Below are 25,805 nucleotides of genomic sequence, written 5' to 3'. Positions count from 1 at the left end.
TGACTTCATGTTATCTCTTGCAATTCTGGTGGAAATGCAACTATTGTGATTACTTCATTCATCATCAATTAACATTTATTTGTTTAAGGAGGACTACAAAGCTTTCCGGTGAAGTGTATGAATTAAAGAGTTAGGATGATACACTACTTTTGACTAGGCGACTGTCAGGGGTTTCAGTACATTGACATGCTGTCTTTCTGGGAAATTCATTTTATCATTTGTCATTTACCATATGTAACTCAGATAAGACAGAACAGCACACTTGGTTTGATATATATTTTTATAAAATGTAATAAAACTTAAGAATTACAAAAAGGTTTCAGATTACACAAAGAATTTCATAATAAGGTGTTACTTTTTTGCTTTGACACAAACTGACTTTATGGAACATACAATGACACAAGATACTCATGGACTTCGGTTGGTTATGTCTCATTTGCCTGGGCAGTTAGATGACAGAAGAAATTACCGTTTTAGTACTTAACTACAATGTGAACACAAATCCTTTCACTAAAAAGTATCTAAGTATCTGACTCGCATAGAGCAGACTCCCTAAGACATTCATGTCGTCTGTAGTACAAGCAGACATACAAAGTCTTATTCCTTGGAACTTTACACGAAAAAAAGGTTGGAGGCTGATGTCTCTCAATCATACATATTATATTCCTTTCATTAAAGGACAAGACAGAATATCAAAAAGATTCAAAAGAGTGGTCTTACAGTGCGATTGCACCATAGTAAAAGAAGGAACCACAAAATGTACACTTGAGCCAACAGTTTGGTAAACTCGTGAAGGAAGTGTCAAATGATTATGGAGAAGGGGAACGTTGCTACACCAGAACTAATTTCTTTGTCATCAGAGATCTAATTTTTTTTACATCTTTTTTTGTCTCACTGGCAATCAATATAAGAGCACAATGATTATGACATAACACCAGAAACACTAGCCACCGAGTAAACAACAACAAAAAAACTCATTTTTTTATACATAAAACATCTCTTTTTGAAGAGAAAGAAAAAAGCTTCGGACGCTGTGGAATTCCACCACAGATCTGCATGGCTTTTACAGTGGACACAGTGGGCCATGAGTGCCAACACTGCTCCACCAACTGCTGTAGTCATAATAAGCTGCCGTGTTTTTTATTTATTTTTCTTTTTTTATAACTCCTCTCATTAGGTCAATCTTACGCCTGCACCACAATTGACTTCTTTCTTACTGCATGGTCTTCAATATTAAATCAGTGCTGGAACAGTAACTGCCATCCCACTTCATACACAAATGTATGCACACACACATACAGACACACACACACACACACACACACACACACACTCACTCACTCACTCACTCGTAGTGTTTGAGGAAGGGCGGGAAACCGAAGCGGCTTCTTTCATAGGCGGCCATATTTATTTCTAGACTGCCATTGAGAAACGAGTCGATTCCTAGAACCGGGGTCGTGTGGAGATGGGCCTCCGTTGACTCCTAAGGGAAATCCCCTTGGCTGATGTGGCAGTGGCTCAGAGACTGTTACACAGAAGACCCCTGTGTGTGCAGGGGACGCGTCTCATCATGTTCCAGTTTGGAGGAAGACTAGCAGAGGTGGGCACCTCGAGACTCAAGACTCAAGACTCACCTCAGACAGGTAGAGTTAAGGGGAATGGCAGTGTAATACCTCTTTACTTCCCCAAAGCCTTACTGTAAGCACCAAAAACATTTAAATCATGCTGTAACAAAGTACAATTACAGTTGTGAAATTTAAACACAAAAAGCATGCAAGTATAAAAGAACAAAAAACAAACAACAAAAACAAAAAAAAAAAACAAAAACATTTAAAAAGTAAAAAGTACAAAACAGTTTAAAAAACAAAAAAGGTGCTTCTCTGGTTTTGTGGTTAGCCTGTCCTCCTGTCTTTGGAAGAGGTGTTTCTTCAGTTTGAAAAGAAAATGTCCCCCTCTCTCTCAATCTCTCTCTCCCTTTCTCTCGCTGTCTGCACTCTCTCAGTCCACAAACCGCTGACAGGCTTTCTTCCAGCGGCATGCGGTGCACCACTGGTCCCTGTGCTCGATGCCGTACACCTTCCGGCACTTCTTGGCCTCGCCGCGGATCTTTCTGGAACGTGAGGATCAACAAGTTCAGAAGAAAAAAAAAAAACGGAAATCTCAAACATATTTTGAGACGTACACACTGACATAATCCAGTATACAGAGACTAAGAGCTAAGAAACATTACAGAGTATCAGAGACAAGCATTCAGAAGTCACTGAAAGTGAAGTTGAGCATTAAGGTGTTTTGTTCAGAGGGCAAAGAGCAAATGACTTCAGTATTATTGTGTAAATGTATGTGTTCATCCTGTATCTAAAGCCATGTAAAATTTAGTTACATGGCTTCAGATACAGGATGAACACATACATTACATTTGGTTTCACAGAAGCACATCCATTATGAATGGCTTCCTTATGCTAATTAACAATCTCTGGTTAGTTTTTTGTCTGTAAAAGCACTCATACCTGGTGTTGCAGTGATTTCTGGGTGGTGAGACACTGGCTGGGACCGACCTGCTGGGGGCACTGTGGTTCTGGAGCCACTGTTCACCAACACTCACAGAACGGTTGCGAAATGGCGCCACCTAGGAGTCAAAAGATTAACAGTATGCAGTCAACAACAACAGAGGTGGAAAAAAGAGGAAGGACAACTGCACTCTGCAACAGCTCCAGAATTCTTTTCCAAACATGCACAGCCGTGACAGCTTATCATTCTGGATTTGCTCACACTCAGTCAAATAGGGATGTCGAAATATAATGCTGGCGTCAAAACAACTCAGATTATAGACGACGGAAAACAGAAACACTACTTGACGCAGACTTGGAAGATTAAAACTATGTTTATATGATTTTACACACAATGTTGCGATTAACACAATGTTGCGAAATACGCCTCTATAAATACATGTTGAACATGGCATACACTGAGAGCCACAGGCGTGTTTGTACGACCACATGTTTACAAAAGAGAAAATGGAGTCTGCAGTGAAATTCTCCCGAGTAGCCAGTAGGTGGGACCATTGCACCAGCTGTCAGGAACAAAGGGAAGGTGGCTTGTGTGTTTATGACATCCTTTTAATGGCCACCCTGCAGGAAAACACTGCAGTATAAATCTGTCCCTCGAGACCGTCCTCTCACAAAGACAATAACCCTCAGACGAGAAGGACGATGGCTACAGGCAGGTGCATCGACTCGGACCGATCCAGTCCACTGCGCCGTCGAGGATTTCCCCGCCTCTGTGTTTATTTAGCTTGTTTATGCAGCAGCCAGAGTGGACGGCTTAGAGAAGGCATGGGTGGACGCGCCGACACACGCGGCTGTCTTAACACGAGACTGTTGGTCACCCCACTGGGATCAACAAGTGTTTATACACAAAGGCTTGGGGAGGGTATTGTGAGCGATGTTTTGCATGGGGATTTAGTATCCGAGTGACTTGAGTGACGGTGAGTGTGTGTGTGTGTGTGTGTGTGCGCGCGCGTGCGACCGTGCGTGTGTGTGTTAATCTGAGTAATCTCACCTGTTTGTTTGTGGCGACGGTCAGAGGCTGCGTCCAAAGACAGGAGGGGGAGGTGGAGGGCGCTGCAGTCACCGCCTGAGCAGGAGGAGGTGCAGGGGCCTGTGGAGATGAGGTCACAGAGTAAACAAACAAACAAACAAACACATGTAAACACACAATGGGTGTGCTAAAAAGATTAATACAAACAAACAGAGTAATGCGTCACAGCCAGGTGCTCTGAGAGGCAGAGGACTAACATTTAAATAAATAACAATAAATTATTCAGGAAATGACAGTTCACTTGTTTCTACTAAATCTCTAGTTTCCCGGCAGTGAAATGTGGCTTAATTAGTCTGGAAAAACACTGGATGCACAAATAGCCCGAGGGACTATTGGACGAGGGAGCATTTTTATTTCTGAAAATACAGAAATATATAAACACAGATTTCGATAAGAAGCCATTACATTCCCATTACAATGCATCAGTGCATAAATCTACCCCTGGCTGATTAGTAACCCAGGGAAGGCCGAGCTAGCAGTACCTCGTTGTAGGGCTGTGCCATATACCATCCTGATCATTCTTCTATATTGTATGAAGTTTCATATTGCAATATTGACAATATAGTTCTTTGATTCTTGAGTTTTTGCATAGCTTTGCTTTCTCCATTCTCCATATATGTGTGTTTTTTTTATGTTTAATGCAACTTTTAGGATGCACGACAATATGACATGTTAACTTTGTATAAACACTATTTTATAAGAATACATTATATTCATTATATCGTATCCTATTGTATATCGGCATTTCTCCTCAGCTTATCGGGATGGGCATTTCTTAGCCGTATCGGCCAGTCCTACCTGGTACGAGTGCTCGCAGTGGACCTGCCAGAAGCTCTCGGAGGGCGCAGATCGGCTGAGGGGACTGGGCTCGGTTTTGGGGGGAGAGGGGATGTGCTGGGCAGTGCTGGAGGGGGACGCACAGGAGGGCCTGGCGGGGGTGGGGGCAGGGGCCAGGGGGGGGCCCCCGCTACTGACGGTCATCTGGTCCACGTCCTGGTAGATCTCGGTGTAGTAGAAGTCCTCCTCCCTCTGGGAGCGCTCATGCTCCGTGCTCTGGCTATAAGGATCGGAAAGTACGTCAGACTCAGATGACAGCCAATAAAGTCAAATTATAGACTTTTTCCCCCACTTTATTGTACACCTTTTCCACTTAATTTCAAACGATTATTTTTTTAACAAATGTCATGTTCATATCCTGTTAGTCGCTTTGAGCAAAAGCATCTGCAAAATACCATAACCATAACTGTAAATATTATGATATGGATAATCATTGATTAACATATCGTTATGGTGCGTGTGATTTAATCCCAAAACAGCTTTGATCTGGAGGACTATGTTTCCCAAAGGCATTAGAGCACTGTGGAAAATGAATGTGCAAAATGACCATCTCTCTATAATGCGCTTATGGTAGCTGTTCAATAACGCTTTCAGGAAATGTAGCCTGGTACAGCCCAAGCTGACACTGTACCCATTCCTTTACTGGAGAGCTAGAGAGGAAGCGTGCGGTGCGTACTGCCAGCTTGAGCCAGCTGGTCCCCACAGGGCACTTACCCCAAGTGCAGTGTGCGAATGTGCCGCTTCATGCCAACCACTGAGGTCAGAACCTTGCCACAGTTGCGCCAAAGACACCGGTAAGCAATCTTAACAGAGTTCTGGAGGAGAAAGGCAAGGGTGGGAAACAATGAGCACCGCATACAAAATTATAGTTCAGTGTCTTTCATTTCAAAACTGGTTTACACGCCGCGTTATGTCTAGTGCAACTAACACAACTAACTCACATCACTTTAGAGACAGATAGAAAGGTGTACACATCAATTAGGAAACAGAAATAAATCATTTACAGCTATGATCTGCACACTTCAATAACAAACTTATATTTCATTTTTATTTATAGAGTGTTAGTGTACTTTGACGTTACACATTTACTTCAGAGTCAATAAACGACAATGACAATACCTAATATGGCCATGGTAACAACACCAGTGTGATCAGTCACCTTTCGTTTCCGTGGCGCTGGTTCGTCAAACAGAACCTGTTCCAGTTCCATGTCCAATCCCTCGTCGGTGGGTGGGACCGCACCCCTGTCTGTCTCCTCGATGGTTGGTGACGGGGCGGGGCTTGTGTTGCCATGGTCGGAGCTCCAGTAGCCGCTGCTGCCGCTGTCGGACAGTTCACCTCCGCCACATTCCACCCCACTGACGGCTGGACACATCACACCACAGGCCACAGAGTCACACACACACAACGAGAGAGTGAGAGAAAGAGAAAAAGAGGCTATGTTTAACAAAAATGATATGTACAGTATAAGACATTAAATAACAATACAGAGGGACAATACAGAACTCCACAACGTCATCTGTAATATAGCACAATCAAAACTAAAATGATGTCTGAATAAACTGTTAAATTCTACTTTTTTTATCTGCAAGTGGCATAACTCTTATCGGCTTATCCTGCGTTGACTTAATTTGGGCAGTCGTGGCCTACTGGGGTTTCGGGCTTGTAACCGGAGGGTTGCCGGTTCGATCCTCAACCAGTAGGAACGGCTGAAGTACCCTTGAGCAAGGCACCTAACCCCTCACTGCTCCCCGAGCGCTGCTGTAGCAGGCAGCTCACTGCGTCGGGATTAGTGTGTGCTTCACCTCACTGTGTGTTCACTGTGTGCTGAGTGTGTTTCACTAATTCACGGATTGGGATAAATGCAGAGACCAAATTTCCCTCACGTGATCAAAAGAGTATGTATACTTATACTTACTTATACTGTAGCTATCTGACACGGAAAAAGTTTTACCTTACTATTATGACACATTTAAAGACCACATATGCCAGACGTAAAAAATGACGTTGATATTGATGTGTTGTTGTGTTGATGTGTTACGGACTCACCTGGTTCTACCTGAGACGGGCTCTGGACCAGCGGACTGCATGACAAGCTGGTCAGCACCATGGCAGCCATCATCTCATCCATGTCCACAGACACGGGGCTTCTGTAACTGGAGTGAAAGAGAATGAGGGCAGGCACAGGAACATGAATATTTTCAATATCAATGAAGGCTATTAACTATGGCCATGATAATTTCAACAAAAAACTTCATATTATATTAATGAAAAGAATGAATATGACTGAAGAATATTGTATGAATGTATCAACACATTAAGGGAAAAAATGGTGTATTGAACATAAAATGACACGATATATTGATTCTGCAAGACACAATCCTGTTGATTCGCTGTCAGAATGGTATGGTAAGTCTGAGCCCGTGCAGACTTCACGTCATACCTTCTTGGTACGTCAATGCAGGAAGACACAGAGCGAGTGGGGTGGGAGTGAGAGGCGAGCGGAGGGTTGGGGGTCGTCCAGACGTCCTCCTGCTTGCGGACGATGTGCTGGTTGAGCTGGGGGAGGAAGATGTTCACCTGGTTGTCCACGTGGTTGTGCTGCTCGACCATGCCACAACACTCTTGGCCTCCGCAGAAAACATACACCTACAGGAGGGCAGGAGAACAGCGGCCGCCATCTTTAACACCACACAGCGAGATTCAGCGCAAACGTCCAACAAAAATATTTTGCACAAAGAGGATGTCTGCATGCAAAGCACTAAAACGAGATTGTTCACGTGTGTAGTTTCACTTCCTATGCGTCTAAAAGGGTGCAGCAAATCTGGTTTCAAACACACTGTTTATGTTTTTGTCGTATGCTTCGTCATGTCATGTATTTGATGTGCATTTACGCCTTTTATTTTGAAGCACGTTACTGTATGTCAATACTTGTCATGGTAGTGTGGTAGCTAAGGAACTGGACTAGCATGCAATAGCCAGCAGCCAACCACACCATAGTGCCCCTGGGAAAGGCCCTTAAATCGAGCTGCTTCATGGGGCAGTCCCTGCAATTGGTCTTGGTAAATCAAATAAACTTGACTAAACTTGACCTTTGAAATGAAATCTACAATCACAAACACATTCCTAATTCCTAGTCAAACATTCTTGACTCCATTCAAATTCCCAACAGTTCTCTAGTGTTTTCCTTTCCCGACAGCACTTTAGCATGGACGCGCGGCACTGATCAGCGGTGCGCTCAAGTGCATTCGGCAGACAGTGGCAAACGTTCATGGTGAATATGTTTTCTCTGAACAGCTCCCATGTTACTTTACTTTAGAGCATCTAGCCACCACTGCTGTATGAGAGACCAGCACCACCTCTTTGAGACGGCACCTGCACCATCCTGAGAGGTCTTTCAATAGAACTAGAAACGCTTGGAACTTGCGGCTACATTGCACTCTTTCCTCAATTCAGAACAGACACGGGCACTACGTGTCGATATATGGCACATGCTCCATCGCGTTTTTGGCCTCACGCCCACCTCCCCCGTCTCAAATCACCTTCTGGCCCGGGTGCAGCTTGACTCTGATGACGCCGTGAGGTCTCGGGCCGAGCCCCAGACACGGCGTGCCGGCCTCCGTCTCGCCCTGATGCTGATGCGGAGGCAGCTGCGGCGCCTCCTGGTGGCCGTCGGATGGGTGGCAGGAGCCACACACCAGCGCGCCCATGGTGGAGCGCTTTCCCAGCCTACTCTTGGGCAACATATTTCGCTCTCAACGGAATCCTCGCAGTGTCCGATCCAGTTCAACAGTGACCAGTTCCAGTCGATTCCCACAGGGCCGGAGCGGCTCTCTTCCCACAGGACGGATATGAACACAGACACACACACACGAGAGAAAGCTGTTGGTTAGAAACAGAGAGAGAGAGAGAGAGAGAGAGAGAGAGAGAAACAATATGCTGTGAGACTGCTGGTGCTTCTCCGGCTGAGTTTCATGAATATTTAGATACTCTGAATCACACAAGGAGAAAGGGACATATGGACCCTGAGGTGATGGGACACCATCATAACAGCATGAGGGATTTGGACTAGTGGAGCGAATCATCTGTCTGTGTTTTTAACACAATGTAGTTGGATCACTGGTGATGATCAGTGTATACACAAAGACTAATAGGAACCTATTAGCATGAATTAATTAAATAGCAATTAATTAATTAATTTAAGGCTAACAATGAACACAGTCTTGAGGTGTTTCTAAACAACCAATACAAATTCAATTACAGAATCTAATTACATTATTCAGATATTAGGCAGCACTTGCACTTAAGCAACACTATTCATTTGTGGCAAGAAAGAAATAATTTTGTGCAAGCTTTAATGGAATTCCAAATCATACCTCAACACACACCATCTCAAACTATAAACACTACATTAGCACAGAAACGGGCTATCTGAAGTGCAGTACAAACTTGTTTAACGTCAGTTTTAACTTCTCTTTATATGACACATCCAAATACTTGCTAAAAGTACCTTAAAAAAGCCTGATGACCTTGGAAACTTTTTTTTTTTTTTTTTTTCTATTTAAGTCCACACTGTCTCCCCTACAATCCCCTTCAGAGATATGGCAGAGCAGCAGGAGGGCCTGTTCACTGGCAAACACTTCCCGTAATAGAGGCCTGGCAACTCCCAGCCCCCACCCTTGTCCCACCTTAAGAGGACCCACATACTCTCTCTCTCACACACACACACTTAAAGGGGGAAGGGCTGCCAAAAAAATAGCCAGGAAGAAAATACCCTGCCCTAAATATTAAGTGCGTCACTATAAGGGAAATGAATCCTGAATAGCCATTAATTCTAGAAGAGAATTAACAGGAATCGGGGCCAGACCTGAGCCAAAAAAGACCAAAGTTGTTCCACGAAATAACCTACTTAAAAAGAGATACATTCTCAAGAAATCATCAAGACGTTAAACAAACTCTAATTGGCCGATTTAAATGGGTTGACTGATGCAACTCTAAACGCCTTTGTTGTAAGCTGAGGTGATTCATCGTATTCAAAGTCCAAGCGGCTGAGAAGTGACTTCGTCTTAACAACACTGTTGACAGGGGTCACACTGCATTAAACCCACTACTGCCACTGTACAGTAAGTCATTTCAGTCACATGAAAGCAAGCTGGTCTCTGGGGACTTTTCATTTGTCTTGGGATCTCTAATCACAAGCTGTGGTCACATTTCATATTTCCTCTTTTCCAGTAAGAGGTGATTCACCCACACTGTGGATAAACTGCCATTAGCCCTGGTTGTGAAACTCCCATGCCCACTTGCATCACTGCAACTGTTACCATACTGTAAACTGTTACTGTATGGTCACTGGGCCAGTAGGCTATTCAACTGGAATCTTGTGCAATGCAATCCTGGCTCGCAGTCCAGCTGGATATGCAACTGTCCTGTCAATGCTGAACTGCAGTACACAACGTTTCAAGTGAAACGAGATGATCAAGCCTTTTTACAGGCAGAAATAAAATTGCACTACAAAATGTTTGCACATATCCTCAACGGGCCACCCACCATGCACACCGTTCCACTCATTCAGTAGAGACCAGTGCTGCATATATTATGGTATAATTACATAAACACAGTTGGAAGTTATTAAACAGCAATGACACTATAGCACTGACATCTCGCATACAAACATCCGAGTGGAACAATGGAACATGCACTCGATCATTGAGCGAATTTTGGTCCATTCACAACAAGCAATATATAGCAAGGGCGGGGGGGACTTTATGTGCATATGACGTCAGTCGTTCGCTCGCGCTTCGAAAAAGCTACCACAACAACCTGATATGCGACCCTCATGCATTCAACGGCGGTGAGCTGCGTGTTGATAGCAGCGTGGCGTTAACGGTTCGAGCGGAACGCCGCATGGTAAAAGCAAAACGCCAGAACAAGAATAAGTAATCATTAATGCAACAGTGTGCTTATCCAAAGGAGAAAGAAAATGGAAGCAAAAACAAAGCTAACGAATGTTTTGATGAATGTTGACGTATGAACGTATGTAGACAATTTAGCTTTCTGTAAACACAGCACACAACCACGATATCACAATTGCTGGGTGCACAACGACCTTATTTCGGACTAACATTACCGTCACAATGTAAACTTGAATTGCTCTGTGGGTTTTCATTAAACAGACATTTCAAACATAATAGGCTACAGGAAGAAAACGGATTTTCAAAATGTATACATAAATGTTACCATCGATTTAAAAAGTTGAGTGTTCTAGCTAGCACACAGCCAAGTGTAAAACATGAGCATGCATAAATCAAACGAGTGCATCAAATTCTTAGTTTTCATACCAACAAAATGTTTAAAACATAACTTCACATAGTAAAATATGGACTGCAGCAGCGAAAAATACATTTAAACGGCACTTAGGCTTAAAAAAAACAACCAAAACTTTCAATGGACATTTCACACCTACCTCTGCCAGTTTCCAACACACCCCCTTCTGCAAAGCTTGCTCTGACCGGCTGTAACTTGAAAATGCTCTTTTCAGTGCCTAGAAAGGGATGTGAGGTTGAGGAAAACCTGTCACGGATTTCCCCCAACTGGATTCTCCTTCTGCTCGTATGTTTACGAAGTCGACGACGAAACACTTACTACTCGAAGTGATGCAAAATAATAATTCCAAAAATGTCTTTTGGTCGAAGCAACCTTATGTCCTGCGAATGTTCGGTGATGTTCTATTGAACGTCTGGAGTTAAAACGTGCATTTATGTGTTAAAGTGAAAAAGAATGGAACAGAAAACTCCACTCCAGGCTTTGCAGAATACCTTTGAAAGCGAGTTCTGCTCTTGTAGTAAACAACCGAACCATGTGGTAGGACAGTTAGCGTTCATTGGATCAGTAAGTCACACGCCCTACAGTTCCAAGTTGTTTACCCAGGAGTTGTAGGGTTGGGAAGCACAAAGACGCTATATAAGAAATATATCACAGCCCCACTTAACAGGAGTTATGGTCAGTAGTAGCCGATTCTTTCAAATGTCATATGCTATTGCTGTGGCAATATGTGGCAAACTAGAAATGCACCCTTTTGAGCAAATAGTTTAAACTGTCATATTTAACAGTATGAACTGTCATATTTAACAGCATGAAAAAACATTGCATTATTGCAATTTAAAATTGCAGCGTCAATAAATACGTCAATATTATTGACAATGACACTGAATACTGTGGACATGTTATTTGCATTTGAGTCTTGCTCAAGCTGCAGATCTATTGCAACATGATGATAGCAGCAGATAAGTAAAACTGGAAGAATGGGGAACGCCATTCTTCAGCCGAGATACAAGCTCTTTGTATATTGTTGAGGTGCCATGTTTCACAGGACAAGAATAAAAACAAAAGAACGTGAGTGCTGCATTGCCAGGGTTGGGAGGGGGTTGGGTGGACTCTATCTATGGATTACATAACATAAGCAGAAGCTTTCCAATGCCCTGGCGCGTGAGTGCCATTGGTGGGAATCTGTGACGTAGGTTCCCATGCATCCCGCGCGTGGCGGGCAGGGTACATGATGTGCGTGTCCTACGTGTCTTGGTGCACGTGGTGTAAACGGCTCCTACAGCACGTCGGCGGCAGTGTAAAATAGGAGTTTACCAAGTGACTAACTTACCGATTATTTCGGGACAGATGATGAAATGCTGACTTGTTGGTGAAATACTTTTTGAGTAGATGTACAATTATTGCACATTAAGAGAAAATCGTGCTTACATAAAATCTTGTAAATTAGTTGCACAAGTTGCTTTCAACAAACAAAACTATTTGAGCTTAACGCAGTCTAGTCGCGCACGCTTGGTGTCTTTGGTGATGACAGTGAGTTCAGTTTTAGGCTGTATGATATAAAGCATAAAATTCCTCTATTTATGAAAAAAAGATTTCCCCTTGTGGAAAGAGGAAATACAGATAAACGCTATGGTGTCAACTGTTAGCCACCGTGCTAGCCTGTTCACTCTTCCCCAATTTAAGCATCGTTGTCATCACTCTTGTTATCGTTTTTTGTAACATGGGGATTTCTCATAGAGATTTCTCCATAGTCAGTAAAAGAAATGTAGGCCTACCAAATTTACTTACCATGGGCGCGTAAGTTCTTTTCTTAATTTATTCATGTCAAAGGTCACCATGTCCAATCAAACCAGAACAGATGCTGCCCTATATATCATTTTGTGGCAAGAACATGGAACAATGCCGGTAAAACAATAGCACATCTCAGATGTAACACAATAATAATAGTTATACAAACCTAATGTTTTAACTGCATTCAATTATTATCATTTATTTTTTTCTTTTCCAATGAAAGTTGTACTTGTATGACCTCAGAAGTTAGATTTGAGGTAATACAGTCAGCCTAAGTGACATCTGAATTAACATATGTGTTTATTTAATACATTTGAATTTTATTGATGACTGGAATATGTGTCAGAATTGTAGAAACTGTGAATGATACGGAAGCCTTATATCTGAGTTGACAGGTTCCACTGATCTCATGAATTTGTGGACAGCCTGTCTCTAACGTAAGAACATGTCAACACTTCAAGTGCATTTTCAGTTTGAATTGAGTGCTTTAAAATATATATATTTATCAATAAGATATTAAACAATACATAACCCACAAAATAAAATGCTTGGAAAGACAAGATACGAATACATGCATATAAATAACAGTAGATGGTGCCACATTCAAGCTGTCTATTGAGAGATGGATTTGTCTGTGTCGAGGGCTCTGTCTGGTAGTGGAGGGGCAATTTCCTCTCCTTTCTCCCCTTCCTCTTCCTCATCCTCGTCTTCAGGTGGGGGAACTGGGGGTGGGGTGGGGCACTTGATCCGTCTGCTCACCCTGGCGTACATGGCCTTGGAGTGCCGGTCCTCCAGGTCGGCGATCTCCTCCACCTTTACGGTGAGGGTGTGCTGGGGGAGGTGGGTGGGGTCGGGGAGCGACGTGGCGTAGGGTTCCAACTGCGTCACAAACTGGTAGGAGGGCACGTCCAGCGGCTCCCCCGAGCTCTCAGACAGTTCTGGAGCCGCTTGTTTTAATATGTTGGAAATGGTCTCGTAGTCATGCTGTGAGCGGACCTCTGGAATTTGGAAGAAGCTCGGAGGATGCTCGGAGGTGACCTCGCCAGAGTGGTTGGCCCTCAGCTCGGGTTGCGCTTTTGCCCATCCTTGTAAGGACCCCTCAGGCTCGCTGTGAGTGGGACTGACCACTGAGACTGCTGGAAGAGCCGACTGCACGTGCGATTCCACTTCTCTATGAGGAGCTATCATTGGTGTGGAGTGAAGCTCGTGCCTGGTGGTAGCTGTGCCATCTACGTATAGAAAGTAATGATAATATGTAGTGAGAAAACCAGCACTTAATTTGTTACTGGCAGCTGGTTTGTAATCCCTCACACCAGTATAAACTTGGATTTGGGGGAGTGGGGATGAGGACAATCAAGAAAGTCTCAGCCATCAGCGATTTCGATGATCTCTTCGCAATCGCAAGCTTTAGGCACCCAAGGGTGGAATAATTGGTTTTGATTGCATTACGCTAAATCACAATGTTGGCCAAGCTTGTGGTTGTCCAAAGGGTTCAGTTACCCATTTTGCCGCCGCCATTTGTCACAGTGAGTCCGGCGGGTGTTCCGTTGCTCACCTGCGAGTCCTCTGGGAACTCACCTGTAAGGTGTCAGAGAACAGGTTTACCGTTAGGCAGTGGTCATCAAACAGCTACAAGGTGTTATTCAGTCATTACACCGTAGGGAAATGCAGATGTTATTCTCTTGGCCACACACGGGTAACTTGATATAATCTGTTTCTTTTGAGTGTAGTGAATTGTAACTTTAGCAGTCCATCATTTCTCTCACTACACATCAAGGGATTCGGAATATTTTGCAGAATATTTCTTTCAGTACCAGTATACAATCATATGGTTATGGTTCTTAGCAGACAGTAAACATCATCAAATGTAAAAAAAAAAAAACATTATCAACAAATCTTTTACAACATTAAAGTGTACGGGTCCATTTTAAACTCTTAAAGGCATGCAAAATGTATTCTATTCAAAGTTAGTAGACTGAATCTTTGGAATTTTTGTGACCATTAACTAGCTTACAGCTCCTGAATCACAATAGAGTTCCACTGTGGGTTCTACTCTGCGTCTATTGTACTGGCTACTGATTGTGTGCTCAGAGGGACCTACTGCGTTGTGATGTGTGGTTTCTCCAGGGCGTTAAAGCCGCGCCGTTGCCCTCAGGAATAGTGCTGAGCTCTGGAGAATCACACGTGTAAACAAACAAACAAACAAACAGACAGACAATCAGTGAACTTCAGAAGGGACTTAGGGTTCAGAGCAGGATAATGACATGATGGATGAAGAGAGCTGAGAACTAAGGAGTGAAGCCCAAAAGGGCCCCTTTTTTATTCTAGTCTGTGTTCTAGGGGTCTGCGTTGGCTGAGGGAAGGAAGGAGGAAGGCGGGCATTTCGTTCCGGCTGTTCCACTCTAGGTAGTACCGTAGAAACCTTGCCTTGTGACAAGGCACAATATCAACACATGCAGTCTTCTGGTGGTAAGGGACTCTTAGTACAGATTAGATTTCCGATACAAATGGATAAACCCATTAGAACAGCTCTGTTTTAATCCTGACGCCCCAGATCTATGGCAGAGTATAACATTATGTCTGGATTGACCAGCTTAATCCAGTTTAATGTATGTACATATGTGTATGTACAGTATGGGCTAAATGTTGTCATGCCTCTTAATACGGCAATATGTTTTATACATGGATTTGTTTCCAATAAGGTGTCGATGGGGCGGGCGGGGAGGGATGAGAGAGAGCTTTAGCGAGTGTGAATGTGCATGTGCTGTATTGTCCTTGCCTCATGTCTCGAGGACCCCCTCGAAAACGAGATGCTTCATCTCAAGGGGTTATCCTCCTAGCAATGAATTTCAATTTTAAACCGGCGTAATCCAGTGAAACAGGTACGGGGAGGTATGTTTGTGACTCTTAACTTAGTTCGGATGCCAATGACACATCATTTTAAATGTGACGAGGCTGTCACGGACTGATTCCCTGTGTCTGATACTGTGATGGCACACAAGGAACATGCACCGGTCATCATACCCTCTTCATCTCTCTTGATTTCATCAATGGCAGGATTTTCCCTTGCAGCTCGGGCGTCTTCCAGTTTAACCTGTGAGAAACATCCAGCACAATCTAGTGGTGAGTGAGTAGGTGAGAGTGGGATGACACACACACATACACACAGTGAGGCATCATTCATTTGCATGCGACTAAAACAACAACATTTTTCTGTGTGTATGTGTGTGTGAGTTGTCAGAGCAGGCAGCGCAGATAAAGCTGATTCGGACCACGCCTGGCCTGGTTACATACCACTCTAACTAGCGTGGAAGAGCTTCGTTCCACCCCTGCACTCGGCTGCTCCAGTTCAAAGGTATGCCTGCAACACATTACAAGTGATCAGCACGCATCACGCTTTTTCACAGAAAATACCAGCATAAACACTGCCACACCCTTCTAAATGTGTCAATGTTGATATCTTTCTTGCTAATTAGTGCCATACTGTGTCCAATAGCTGAGTGAATCAATAATAATTAGCCTTCAGTGAAAATAACTGAATCAAGTTAAAAACAGTGACTAGGCCTATGGCTTCCAGGATTTTATTTTGAAAATTGGCTATCTATTGCCCTCTGGTGGTGTGTTTTGTGTGTATGTTCATGTATTTGCAATTTGAGTAATCCATAATGTTTTTGGAAACATTGCTATGTTATCTCAGCACACATTGCTAAGCAGTATTATAGTTTCCTATCAGCAATAAATCATCATTTTATGAGCACCATTTCAGCTCATAAAACAGGCACACCACAGAAATGCCAAACAATCCAATGTAATTACACTTTCTCTGCGAGGAGGCCTAATGTACCTGCTCTTTTTTTTATGATTGGGTGAGCCCAGGTTAACCCTAAAAGAGACGTGGAAAGTATCTGATCTATAGTTGTCCACCGCAGTTTACTTTTGTGTGGTTTTAGTTACACCTCATTCCTAGCAAGCTCAGCGAGCTGACAAAACTTGATTGTTTTGTCTTGGAATGTGCAAGGCGGTTCTGTGACTCATAACAACCGATACTGACGCCTGCAGTCCTCCGGCTCTACAAAATGACCTACGAGACACCTCACAGAGGGAGGTTTTAACTCTTGTAAACATGACTGACAGCAGCCACAGCTCAGTATAGCGCATGTGGCATTTTGACTACATTGTTTTGAGCTTTAATGGTGTATGATGTCATGTTGGTCTGAGATGTTTGTCAGGAGGAGCGAACGCACCTCTTGTATTCTTCTCAGCAAGGTGCTGGTCACAGAGAGGTTGTGACATAAAAAAAATAAAGAAACTGCCTTTTTCAAGATGCAGTGGACGTTTTAAATTTGGCTGTGGAGCATGTTGGTTTGAGGTGTCTGCTGCTCAACAGATATCCACTAAATACACTACACATGTACTAGAGAAGCTATGGAGCCCCTAAAGGGACAAAAAAAAAAAAAAACACCAGGAACTTTTGTGTGCGCACCAGACATTTTTGTGTGCGCACCAGAAACCTTTTTTTTTGTGTACATGATCCCTTAGGGGCTCCGTAAGAAGCAGCGTACCAAATGTGGCTTATGTGGTTTTATAAGCCTCTATGGTGGTAGTGTAGTTATACCCACTTTTGGCAGGTGGTGCAGAGGTTGATGAGGTTGACGATGATGACGAGGAGGAAGATGAGAGAGAGAGCCGAAGTGAGAGTCGACCCTCCGCCCGCCACCCAGCTCTGCAGATCCGCTACGAGGGGAGCCATAGCACCTGTGGGCGAGACGGAACAGAGTGAGAACTGACAGGAAGCAGAAAGGCGAAGCGAGGAACACAGAAAGGTTCTCTGGCTCATCTCCATGAAGGAACTTGCTTTAGAATATATTTACAGGAGGCAGACTTTTCCTCTACAATTGGAATGGCTCCTTCTTCGTTAATCTGGTTAACCTCTATGGTTAACCTGTTATGTGTCCTTTCCCAAGGTTTCATTTTCAGGTCTCTCTCTGCCAATGGAATGTCTCTGTGGGTGCAATGGCACGTGTCCCTGCACAGTCTTTTTCAAGATGCAGTGGACGTTTTAAGGTGTTTGATGGCATATAGAAACCTGCTTTAAGTGGCCCAGTCAAGTTCTTCCACACCAGGCTCGCCTAGCAATGTATTTATGAACGTCTCAAGAGGGCGCCCTAGAGGTGGATACTCGTATTTATACTTTAGTGAACAAACCAATCAGAGACCTCCATTATCTCATTACCAATCACAGATGGCAAAACTACAAAACTAATACCTTTTAGTTATTTCTGTGTTCAGAACACCACATATTTACTACTCAATTCTGATATTTTTTCAGTCGTCTCATAACAGCAGTATGCCTCAATATGCCTCTCCCTAAAATCCTCTCTTGATTTTCCCCTTAGGGATCAATTAGGTATCTATTTATCTGTCTATCGATCTATCAATCTATCCCTCCAAAAGGAGGTGATGGAACAATGGCAGAGAGAGAGACCTGAAAATGAAACCTTGGGAAAGGACACAAGAAGGAGCAATTCCAATTGTAGAGGAAAAGTCTGCCTTTTCCAAAAATAGTTTCATTTAGCACATGTTTTTATCCCAAGTGGCTCAGAGTACAGATAAAAAATACATTTCTGTATTTTCTGTAAATACTGTATTAAAGTTACATCATATAGACAAAAGTATTGGGACACGTGCCATTGCACCCACAGAGACATTCCATTCTAAATTCATACAATGCAGCTGTAACAGTTTACACTCTTTCAGAAAGGATTTCCTTTCAGAAAGGATTTTAAAGTGCCCATTCATTCAGGAGAGTATTTGTGACGTCAGGATGTTGGATAGGAAGGCTTGGCTCACATTTCTTCTTCTTCTAGTTCATCCCAAAGGTGTTTGATGGCATATAGAAACCTGCTTTAAGTGGCCCAGTCAAGTTCTTCCACACCAGGCTCGCCTAGCAATGTATTTATTAACGTCACTTTGTGCACTGGGATACAGTCACGCTGGAACCAAAAAGGGCTTGCCCGAACTGTTCCCAAAAAGTTGGAAACATTTAATGTCCAAAATGCCTTGGTACTGAGGCATTAAGATTTCCCTTCACTGACCCAATCCCAACCCTTGAAAAATAACCATTAGCCATATCCTTCCACCAGCGTGACTGTAAACAGTACTCAATGCAGGGTCTATAAAAACATGTTTAAGTGATTTTGGTATGGAAGAGCTTGGCTTGCTATGCAAAAAACAGGATTATTTACATCATCAAACACCTTTAGCATGAACTAGCCCAGAAATTTAGAGCCAGGCCTTCTTGTCCATAAGTGCCTGACCTCTTAAATACTCTTCTGAATGAATGGGCAAAACTTTCCAGAGTCTTGTGGGGGGAAAAAATCTTGTCTAAAATCTTGTGTAAATCCTTCCCAAAAGAGTGGGAGATGGTGCAGCTGTAAAGATAGGACCTACTCCATCTTACATGCACATTTATTCATGTAGCAGAATGTCATATATTACAAGGGATTACATTGTCCCCGCGCAACTTGGGGTTAAATGCCTTGCTCAAGGGCACAAGTGTGGAAGCCAGGAATTGAACCCACAGCTTTCAGGTTACTACACGCTAGCCCAGCTCCTTAACCACTACACTACCACGGCCCATATAGTAGTATATAAGATTTAAGAATGGGATGTCAATGAAGTTCCTGTGGATGTACTGGCAGGCGGCCCAGTATTTTAGTGTGTTTTCTTCTCCCTTGTTTTTCATGATCTATAAAATTACTCAGAAATATTACTAAATGCAATGAATGGGTGGTGTTAGCGTACTGGTTGAGGAGCTGGGCTAGCATGTAGTAGCCAGAAAAGTTGTGAGTTTAATTCCCGGCTTCCACCATTGTGCCCTTGAGCAAGGCACTTAACCCCAAGTTGCTCCGGGTATAATGGCCCTTGTAATATAATACATTATGGAAGTCACTTAGGATAAAAACATCTGTTAAATAAATACATGTAAATGTAAACAAGACTGGTCAATACAGAGCGCAAAATAATGGATGCAGCCATTCATCACCCAATAGAAGACTGTGCTCCATGTAGTTCTGTTCCTGAATTATTATCAATGACACCAATTAATTAATTAATTATTAAACCATGAACAATTAGTTATGTACTGGCCTATCAAAAAGCAAACAGCATTCAGACTTCTTGCATGAGTGGCCACAATCAAGCAAATGGACAAGTATTTTTTATTCATTCACTTTCTTATTTGTTTATCCATGCAAATTTACAGATACATGGAAATACTGAGTGGTTTGAATTCTATGGAAATGCTGATAGGAACTGATACAGGAAAAACATGAAAGCAAAACTTTGTCAGAATGACCACACTGTGTGCTGCTAGTGCCATCGAAGAAAAGTAATTATTTTAGTGAATGATTAATTCACTATTTAGTTGTGGCTTTTGTATTGTTACAGGATACTGTACATAGTGTGCAGTGTATGTGTTATCAAGTCATCTAGATAAGTACTAAAGATTCCATGTGATAGCAGATGACGTCATGTCATCCGGTTCACATTCTTTCAGCACCTTGCAGGCACTGTCCATTGCAAAGCAGTAACTTGTTCTGGGTTCCGACCATTAGCATGGGCTAAATAGGAGCTCTGTTTAGAGACAGACGTGAATGAGGAAGAAGGCGCCTAAACACCATAAAACCTGCAGCAATGCCACCCGTCACAAATTAAACTGCCGGAGGTCACATACATGACACAAGAAACATTCCCAGTGCATGTGCTATAAAGAGGAGTCTTGTGGTCAGTTTACGGAAGATATTTTGCAAGCAGATAGCCATTGCGTGCCTTATCGATCTGATGAACGAGCAAACCTGTTCTCTCTTATGTATTTAGTGGATTTGAGTTCTCCAATAATGTTTATCTAAATACTCCACTGTTGCTGCTTGGTATGATAAGTAAATACCAGGCACCAGGTTAGGACTTTGTCCTTAGGCTAGAGAGAGAGCTGTATCAAGTTGCTTAATCAGTAAAAGTCCTGTTCAAGGTAACAGGATTAAATGTGTATCCTTAAAATGTATTTCCTAGAGGACAGATATTTACATACAATGTCCTATGTAAATAGGAATGCTTTGTTTAACAGATCTATTCAAATGGACTTTGAAGGTTTACTGTCTGAGGAGTATTTCATGTTGTTCATATGCTTCGGGCAAAGAAAAATCTTATGTCAAACATGTCACACGGATCACACCTCTGTTTGGTTTGACAGTAGGAGCGATACTTTCAACCACACCCAAAAACTCAAATCAATAAAACACAAAGCAAGCACATCACAACGCCTTCCTGCAAACTGAATGTCATAAATACATAAGTGATAATACTTAGATACTTGGTCATAATACTTTAGATTTTCCCTTCCATATTGTCAGGCAGATGGACAAATGAAAAAGGCAAAGAACTGTACTGAACTGTCCACTGGATTATACAGTATATATTTATAATCTGTAGGTCAGTTTTTAATGTAAAGTCAAATGTATGTTAGCTTTGCTCTCTGCCTCTACTTACATGTACTACAGAGTGAGGCTCGTGTGATTAGACAGAAGAGACAGGCTAACTAGCCCGGGAACTAGCCGGGAACAGGTACAGCTTGGTGAGCAAAGAGTCGCGGGAAAGAGAAACGCAGAGAAATACTCACCGGACGAGTCCTTCACTCTGACCGAGTTTGACCAGGTGGGAGATGGCTGCCCTCGGAGAGACTGAAGAGCTCAAACCAACAGCTGTAGCTTCACACCAGCATCATCCTGCATGATATACAACTGCCAACACCTGCTGCATCTGATCTCTGTCCGTCTGTCTGTCTGTCTGCCTCTCTCTCTCTCTCTCTCTCTCTCTGTTCTCTGGCTCAAACAGCTGGCATCTGTTTTACAGTAACCACCCTCTCTGTGGTTTTGGTGGTGTGTGTGTGTGTGTGTGTGTGTGTGTGTGTGCGTGTGTGTGTGCATGTGTGTGTGCTAGTGTGTTTGTTCCTTTTGCAGACTTTAAACATTCAAACATGACACTAACAGAAGTTCATGAGAAATACACACACAAAAACTTCCTTGTTCTCTCTCTCTCTCTGTCTCTCTCTCTCTCTATTATACCAATATAGCCATATATTGCAGCTTAGTATATAGATAGCATATAATAGAGGATGATATGGCATGAAATAAAAACTACTATTACTGTTAATACTATTACTGTTCTCCCCACTGTTAATCTTTTTGTCCTCTCCCCCCCCCTCTCTCTCTCCCTCCCTCCCTCCGTATGTTTTCTTGTTCTCTCCCTCCCTCCTTCCGTCTGTTCTCTTGTTCTCTCTGGCTCGTCGCCACACCTGTTTTTATGATCCTCTCGCTGAAACGACCAGAATGACTTGAACTGTAAAGCAGCTCTTGGCTTTAAAGTATCTCCCTGTCCAAACTAATTCATGAAACATGACTAATTCTCAGATATCGTGGACAGGTATCTTTTCCTGCTAGTTCAGTGGCAGGCAGATGTGTATAACAAGCAAATGATGATGTGCAATGGCAGACGGATTTAGCTTGAATTTCTACATTTGCACAATGTAAAGTCAGGATTTACCTACATTTATATTGAAATAGTTTTTTTTTTTTTTTTACCACAGCTTCCAGTGAACAGATATATATAGAGAGAGTGTATGTTTGTGTGTGCGTGTGTGTGCCTGCTCCCGTGTGTGCCTGCCTGTGCATGTGTTTATTGGCAAATTAACATCAGAATTATTGTGGAGCAGTGCAAATATTTGCTGTGGTCATCTGCAGAGCACTTAAGCATTATGTGAGTCGACAGTAAAAGAGTGCCGTCTACTCGTCAGCTGTTGTTCAAAGGAGTGCAGATAAAGGCCAGGGAAGCACTAAATGTACTGCGCTGATGCCATTGTTTACACATCTACAAAGTGATAAGGCACTGCTGCTCAAGGTATCCTTTTACTGCAAGCAAACTTTGAATCTCTTGCATTTTAGCAAATAATAATAATAATAAAACAATGTAGCCATGAAATGTTTTATAAGTTGAAATGGTATTCATGCAATTGTAAAGACATCTATGGTAAAAGACTACTTCATTGTGTGTGTAAAGTTGCTTGTACCACATTATGTTCAATGTAGACTTAGCTCCTCACAGCCCTCTGCTGTCCATCCAGTGTAAGTAGGCTACACTGGTGGACAGTCCTAGCCATAGATATTAGAAAGTTAGCTACCGCATTTGGCTCCAGAATGTGCGTAAATAGCGACGCCATCTTGGTGGGGGCAGCAATCACTGGAGGCCAATGGAGGAGCATGTGACTCTGACTGGTGTCTCTGATTGCTAGCAAGTGTTGCCCATAGACAGTAAAGGTGTTGCCCCCAGCAATATGGCGACTGCGTTTACGATGCCACCTAATAGAACTCAACGGACAATGCGGTATCTACAGTAGCTTTCTAATATCTATGGTCCTAGCACTGTAACTGAGAAACGTAGTACTGAAAAATGTAGTACACCAAGACAGCCAGTAGAGTGCGATATAGAACCATACATCATCATTGCATTTCAGGCCCATGTTCAGGAATGATGTACGCACATTGGAAAGCCAAACAGTCTCAATAGAATAGCCCTGTTATTTTAAAAATTCATGCTGTTCCACATTCTTTATCGTAAACGTGCCAATTACCAACCATTTCGTACGAAAATTCTAAAACAACAATGTTTTTTAATACTTCAAAATAACATTTAATAAATTAACCTTACATTTTTCAGTAGCCATATTGTGTAGATTTGAACAAAATCTAGTTTGTTTCTTATTGGGGGTTTTACTGCCTGAAATATCCGATTTTGTTTACCACGCTCAGAGTTTAGTGCTGAGCTGGTGGGTACCTATTCCCAACCTTTCTCACGGCACATCAACGGTTAGACCGAGAATTCTCGTCGCAAATCAAAATTCCACTGGAGCTCCAAGCGGATTTGTACACGCAGCCTTACAACACTGTTTAGATCTCACAACACTGTTTAGAGTCACGGTAAAATGTAATTTTTGGTACATGGCTAATTTAGATACACTTATGTTGTGGGTGCGTTTCTTTAGGAATACGCTGTCTTGGTTTGTATAGAAATTAATATTAAGTGACGCATACACGTAAGAAGTTGGAAATACAGGATGGTTGGTAATAGCTGACATTACGATATATTGTTATTTTTTTCATGTCAACAATATTTTATGTTCTGAGTCACCTTTGATAAAACTTGTGTTATGATTGGAATGCCTCGCTCGGTTTGGTTTCTCTCATCACTCATCTGAGGAGAGTGACATACTCACGGACGCACGCGCACACACACACACACACACACACACACACACTCACACTCATGCACACGCACGCACGCACACACACACACACACACACACACACACACACACACAGACACATAAGATGTCTACAAGTACAAGCTTATTATTACCAGTAGTCAACTCTCAGTCAATGAGAAAACAGAGAGAGAGAGAAAGCACAGACCTTTTGACTCTAGTGGTTGAAGTTTACTGTATCAAAGGAATGTAGGCCTTTACTTCTGTACAAAAATTCTAATGTTGCATAGAGAGAAATGAAAAAGATGAGATCACAATTCTAATTCTATTCTAATATTCTTATGTTTGTGTTAGCTGTAAATGAACAACAGTATTCAGGATCTTCATCACTCTGAAAGAAGGAGAACTCAAACCTTTAACCAGTTCTCTCTGCTTCCTGACTCACTGCTGCCCCCTTCAGATTAGAAAAGAAGCAACATCAGCCCTACTGAATCATTACAACTGGCTCTTTACATCAAATGTGCATGGCGGGTGAAATCAGTTCCTGCCATTCTATTATATGTACAAATTCATGAACACATGGGGTGATATGTGTATGTTTTCTTTTAAACAATAATGTCTAATAATACAGTTGCAATAATACAGTCTAACAATACTGTCTTATGCCATTGAGAGTTGAACAAATGACAACTCTATAACTATAATCATATACACATAAATCTGTGCAATGGTATAGAAAATAAGTCCAGATATTGTGGTAAAAAGTAGCAAATATTGAAAAACTTGTGCAACATCTTCATGTGCTTTCTGGGGATGCCTTGGTGTGGCTATATGGCCACCATGGTCACATATGATCATGTAAACTATTGCATTCAGAGTAGCCTAAAGAGAGAGGGGGGAAAGGGCATGATGATGCCAGTTGGGCAGAGATAGAAGATGGCATGGGGGTGACTAAAGGGGCAAAAACTGGGTTATCTAGTTAAAAGTGTCATAGCCCTGTCTAGGGTGCAGTCGTTTTGGTTTGAATATTGTTTACATGACCACATAAGATCATGTATAAGCCCCCCATGACATAAGACAGTAATGAATAATATCCTGTAGTAGTAAAGCACTACTCTAGTTCAACTTGAAAAGAGCACTGATCAAATGTGACAGGAGACGAAGGACATAATAAGGTGTTTTCACTAAACTGAGGTCTGTTATTTAACCATTTAGAATACCATTTTGCACTTTGTAACAAGTTATTATTTTGAACAACAGTGAGTGATACTACTGTAGCATAGCATTTGTCTTGGTATGGGGGTTGCATTTTGAGCATTTTTGAGTATTGGGGGAATCTATATGTCCCCCTCAAAGTATATTATGATTTCACCCTTGGTCTTCGTAATATTATAAAGCACACCAATATGCCAATATGTCTCATCTAAATTGTAACAGCATTTAATGTTATCTAAGCAGTAGTATTTTTACATTTACTACACATATTATATATATATATATATATATATATGTATTTATTTTTTTATTTTATAGTGATTGTTTTGGATAAAAGCGTGAGCTAAATGACTAAATGTAAATGTGTGTGTGTGTTTGCTCATCTAGCTTCCTGTAAATGTTCAGTCACGTTGGAGTAACCATAAATATTTCCTCCTACATGATGACCTGAATCAGGAACTAGAAAATATAAAATATATTTTTGTATAACTCAAAATAATATTTAATTATACAACCTTACATTTTTCAGTAGCGAGATGTAGAATGGGACAAAATCTGGTTTGGCTCTAACCGAGGGCATTTATTAGCCTGGCCATACCTAGATCAGATCATTTCAGGGAGATACTAGTCTGGAACACCATAGTTCACTAACATTTCCATTGATTGGCAGATTACCTTCCCAATCAGCAACGAAACTGGATGACATTATAGTTTCAAAATCGAAAGT

The 25,805-nt window shown here is 42.2% G+C and overlaps 2 protein-coding genes and 1 long non-coding RNA gene across 4 annotated transcripts; 1 reads left to right on the top strand and 2 right to left on the bottom strand.

Moving 5' to 3' along the window:
* Window positions 1–262: 262 nt before the first annotated feature.
* Window positions 263–11,216, bottom strand: znf395a (zinc finger protein 395a). 2 transcript variants are annotated; one of them, XM_042071630.1, is made up of 10 exons: window positions 10,898–11,216; window positions 7,977–8,316; window positions 6,878–7,083; window positions 6,484–6,590; window positions 5,594–5,799; window positions 5,149–5,249; window positions 4,396–4,654; window positions 3,559–3,657; window positions 2,508–2,626; window positions 263–2,110 (listed from the first exon to the last, which is right to left on the bottom strand). In XM_042071630.1, exons 2-10 carry the CDS (start codon window positions 8,178–8,180, stop codon window positions 1,999–2,001), a joined length of 1,413 nt encoding a protein of 470 aa, XP_041927564.1. In that variant the 5' UTR covers window positions 8,181–8,316; window positions 10,898–11,216; the 3' UTR covers window positions 263–1,998. The 2 variants fall into 2 exon arrangements, with proteins under 2 accessions (XP_041927564.1, XP_041927565.1); XM_042071631.1 differs by having other exon boundaries at window positions 7,977–8,268.
* A 1,321-nt stretch (window positions 11,217–12,537) lies between these two features.
* On the bottom strand, window positions 12,538–21,395 carry si:ch73-204p21.2. Its single transcript, XM_042071634.1, has 7 exons — window positions 21,227–21,395; window positions 17,169–17,304; window positions 15,844–15,910; window positions 15,574–15,643; window positions 14,651–14,719; window positions 14,050–14,127; window positions 12,538–13,778 (listed from the first exon to the last, which is right to left on the bottom strand). Exons 2-7 carry the CDS (start codon window positions 17,297–17,299, stop codon window positions 13,162–13,164), a joined length of 1,032 nt encoding a protein of 343 aa, XP_041927568.1. The 5' UTR covers window positions 17,300–17,304; window positions 21,227–21,395; the 3' UTR covers window positions 12,538–13,161.
* A 33-nt stretch (window positions 21,396–21,428) lies between these two features.
* LOC121692761 lies at window positions 21,429–25,312 on the top strand. Its single transcript, XR_006025341.1, has 3 exons — window positions 21,429–22,029; window positions 22,207–22,503; window positions 24,218–25,312. It is a non-coding gene; the product is annotated as an uncharacterized LOC121692761 (long non-coding RNA).
* Window positions 25,313–25,805: the final 493 nt, after the last annotated feature.

The sequence above is a fragment of the Alosa sapidissima genome, chromosome 19, assembly GCF_018492685.1.
Source record: "Alosa sapidissima isolate fAloSap1 chromosome 19, fAloSap1.pri, whole genome shotgun sequence".
In the NCBI taxonomy this organism is placed as follows: domain Eukaryota; kingdom Metazoa; phylum Chordata; class Actinopteri; order Clupeiformes; family Clupeidae; genus Alosa; species Alosa sapidissima.
The sequence above is the reverse complement of the archived record's forward strand: the minus strand, read 5'-3'. Positions and strand labels throughout refer to the sequence as shown.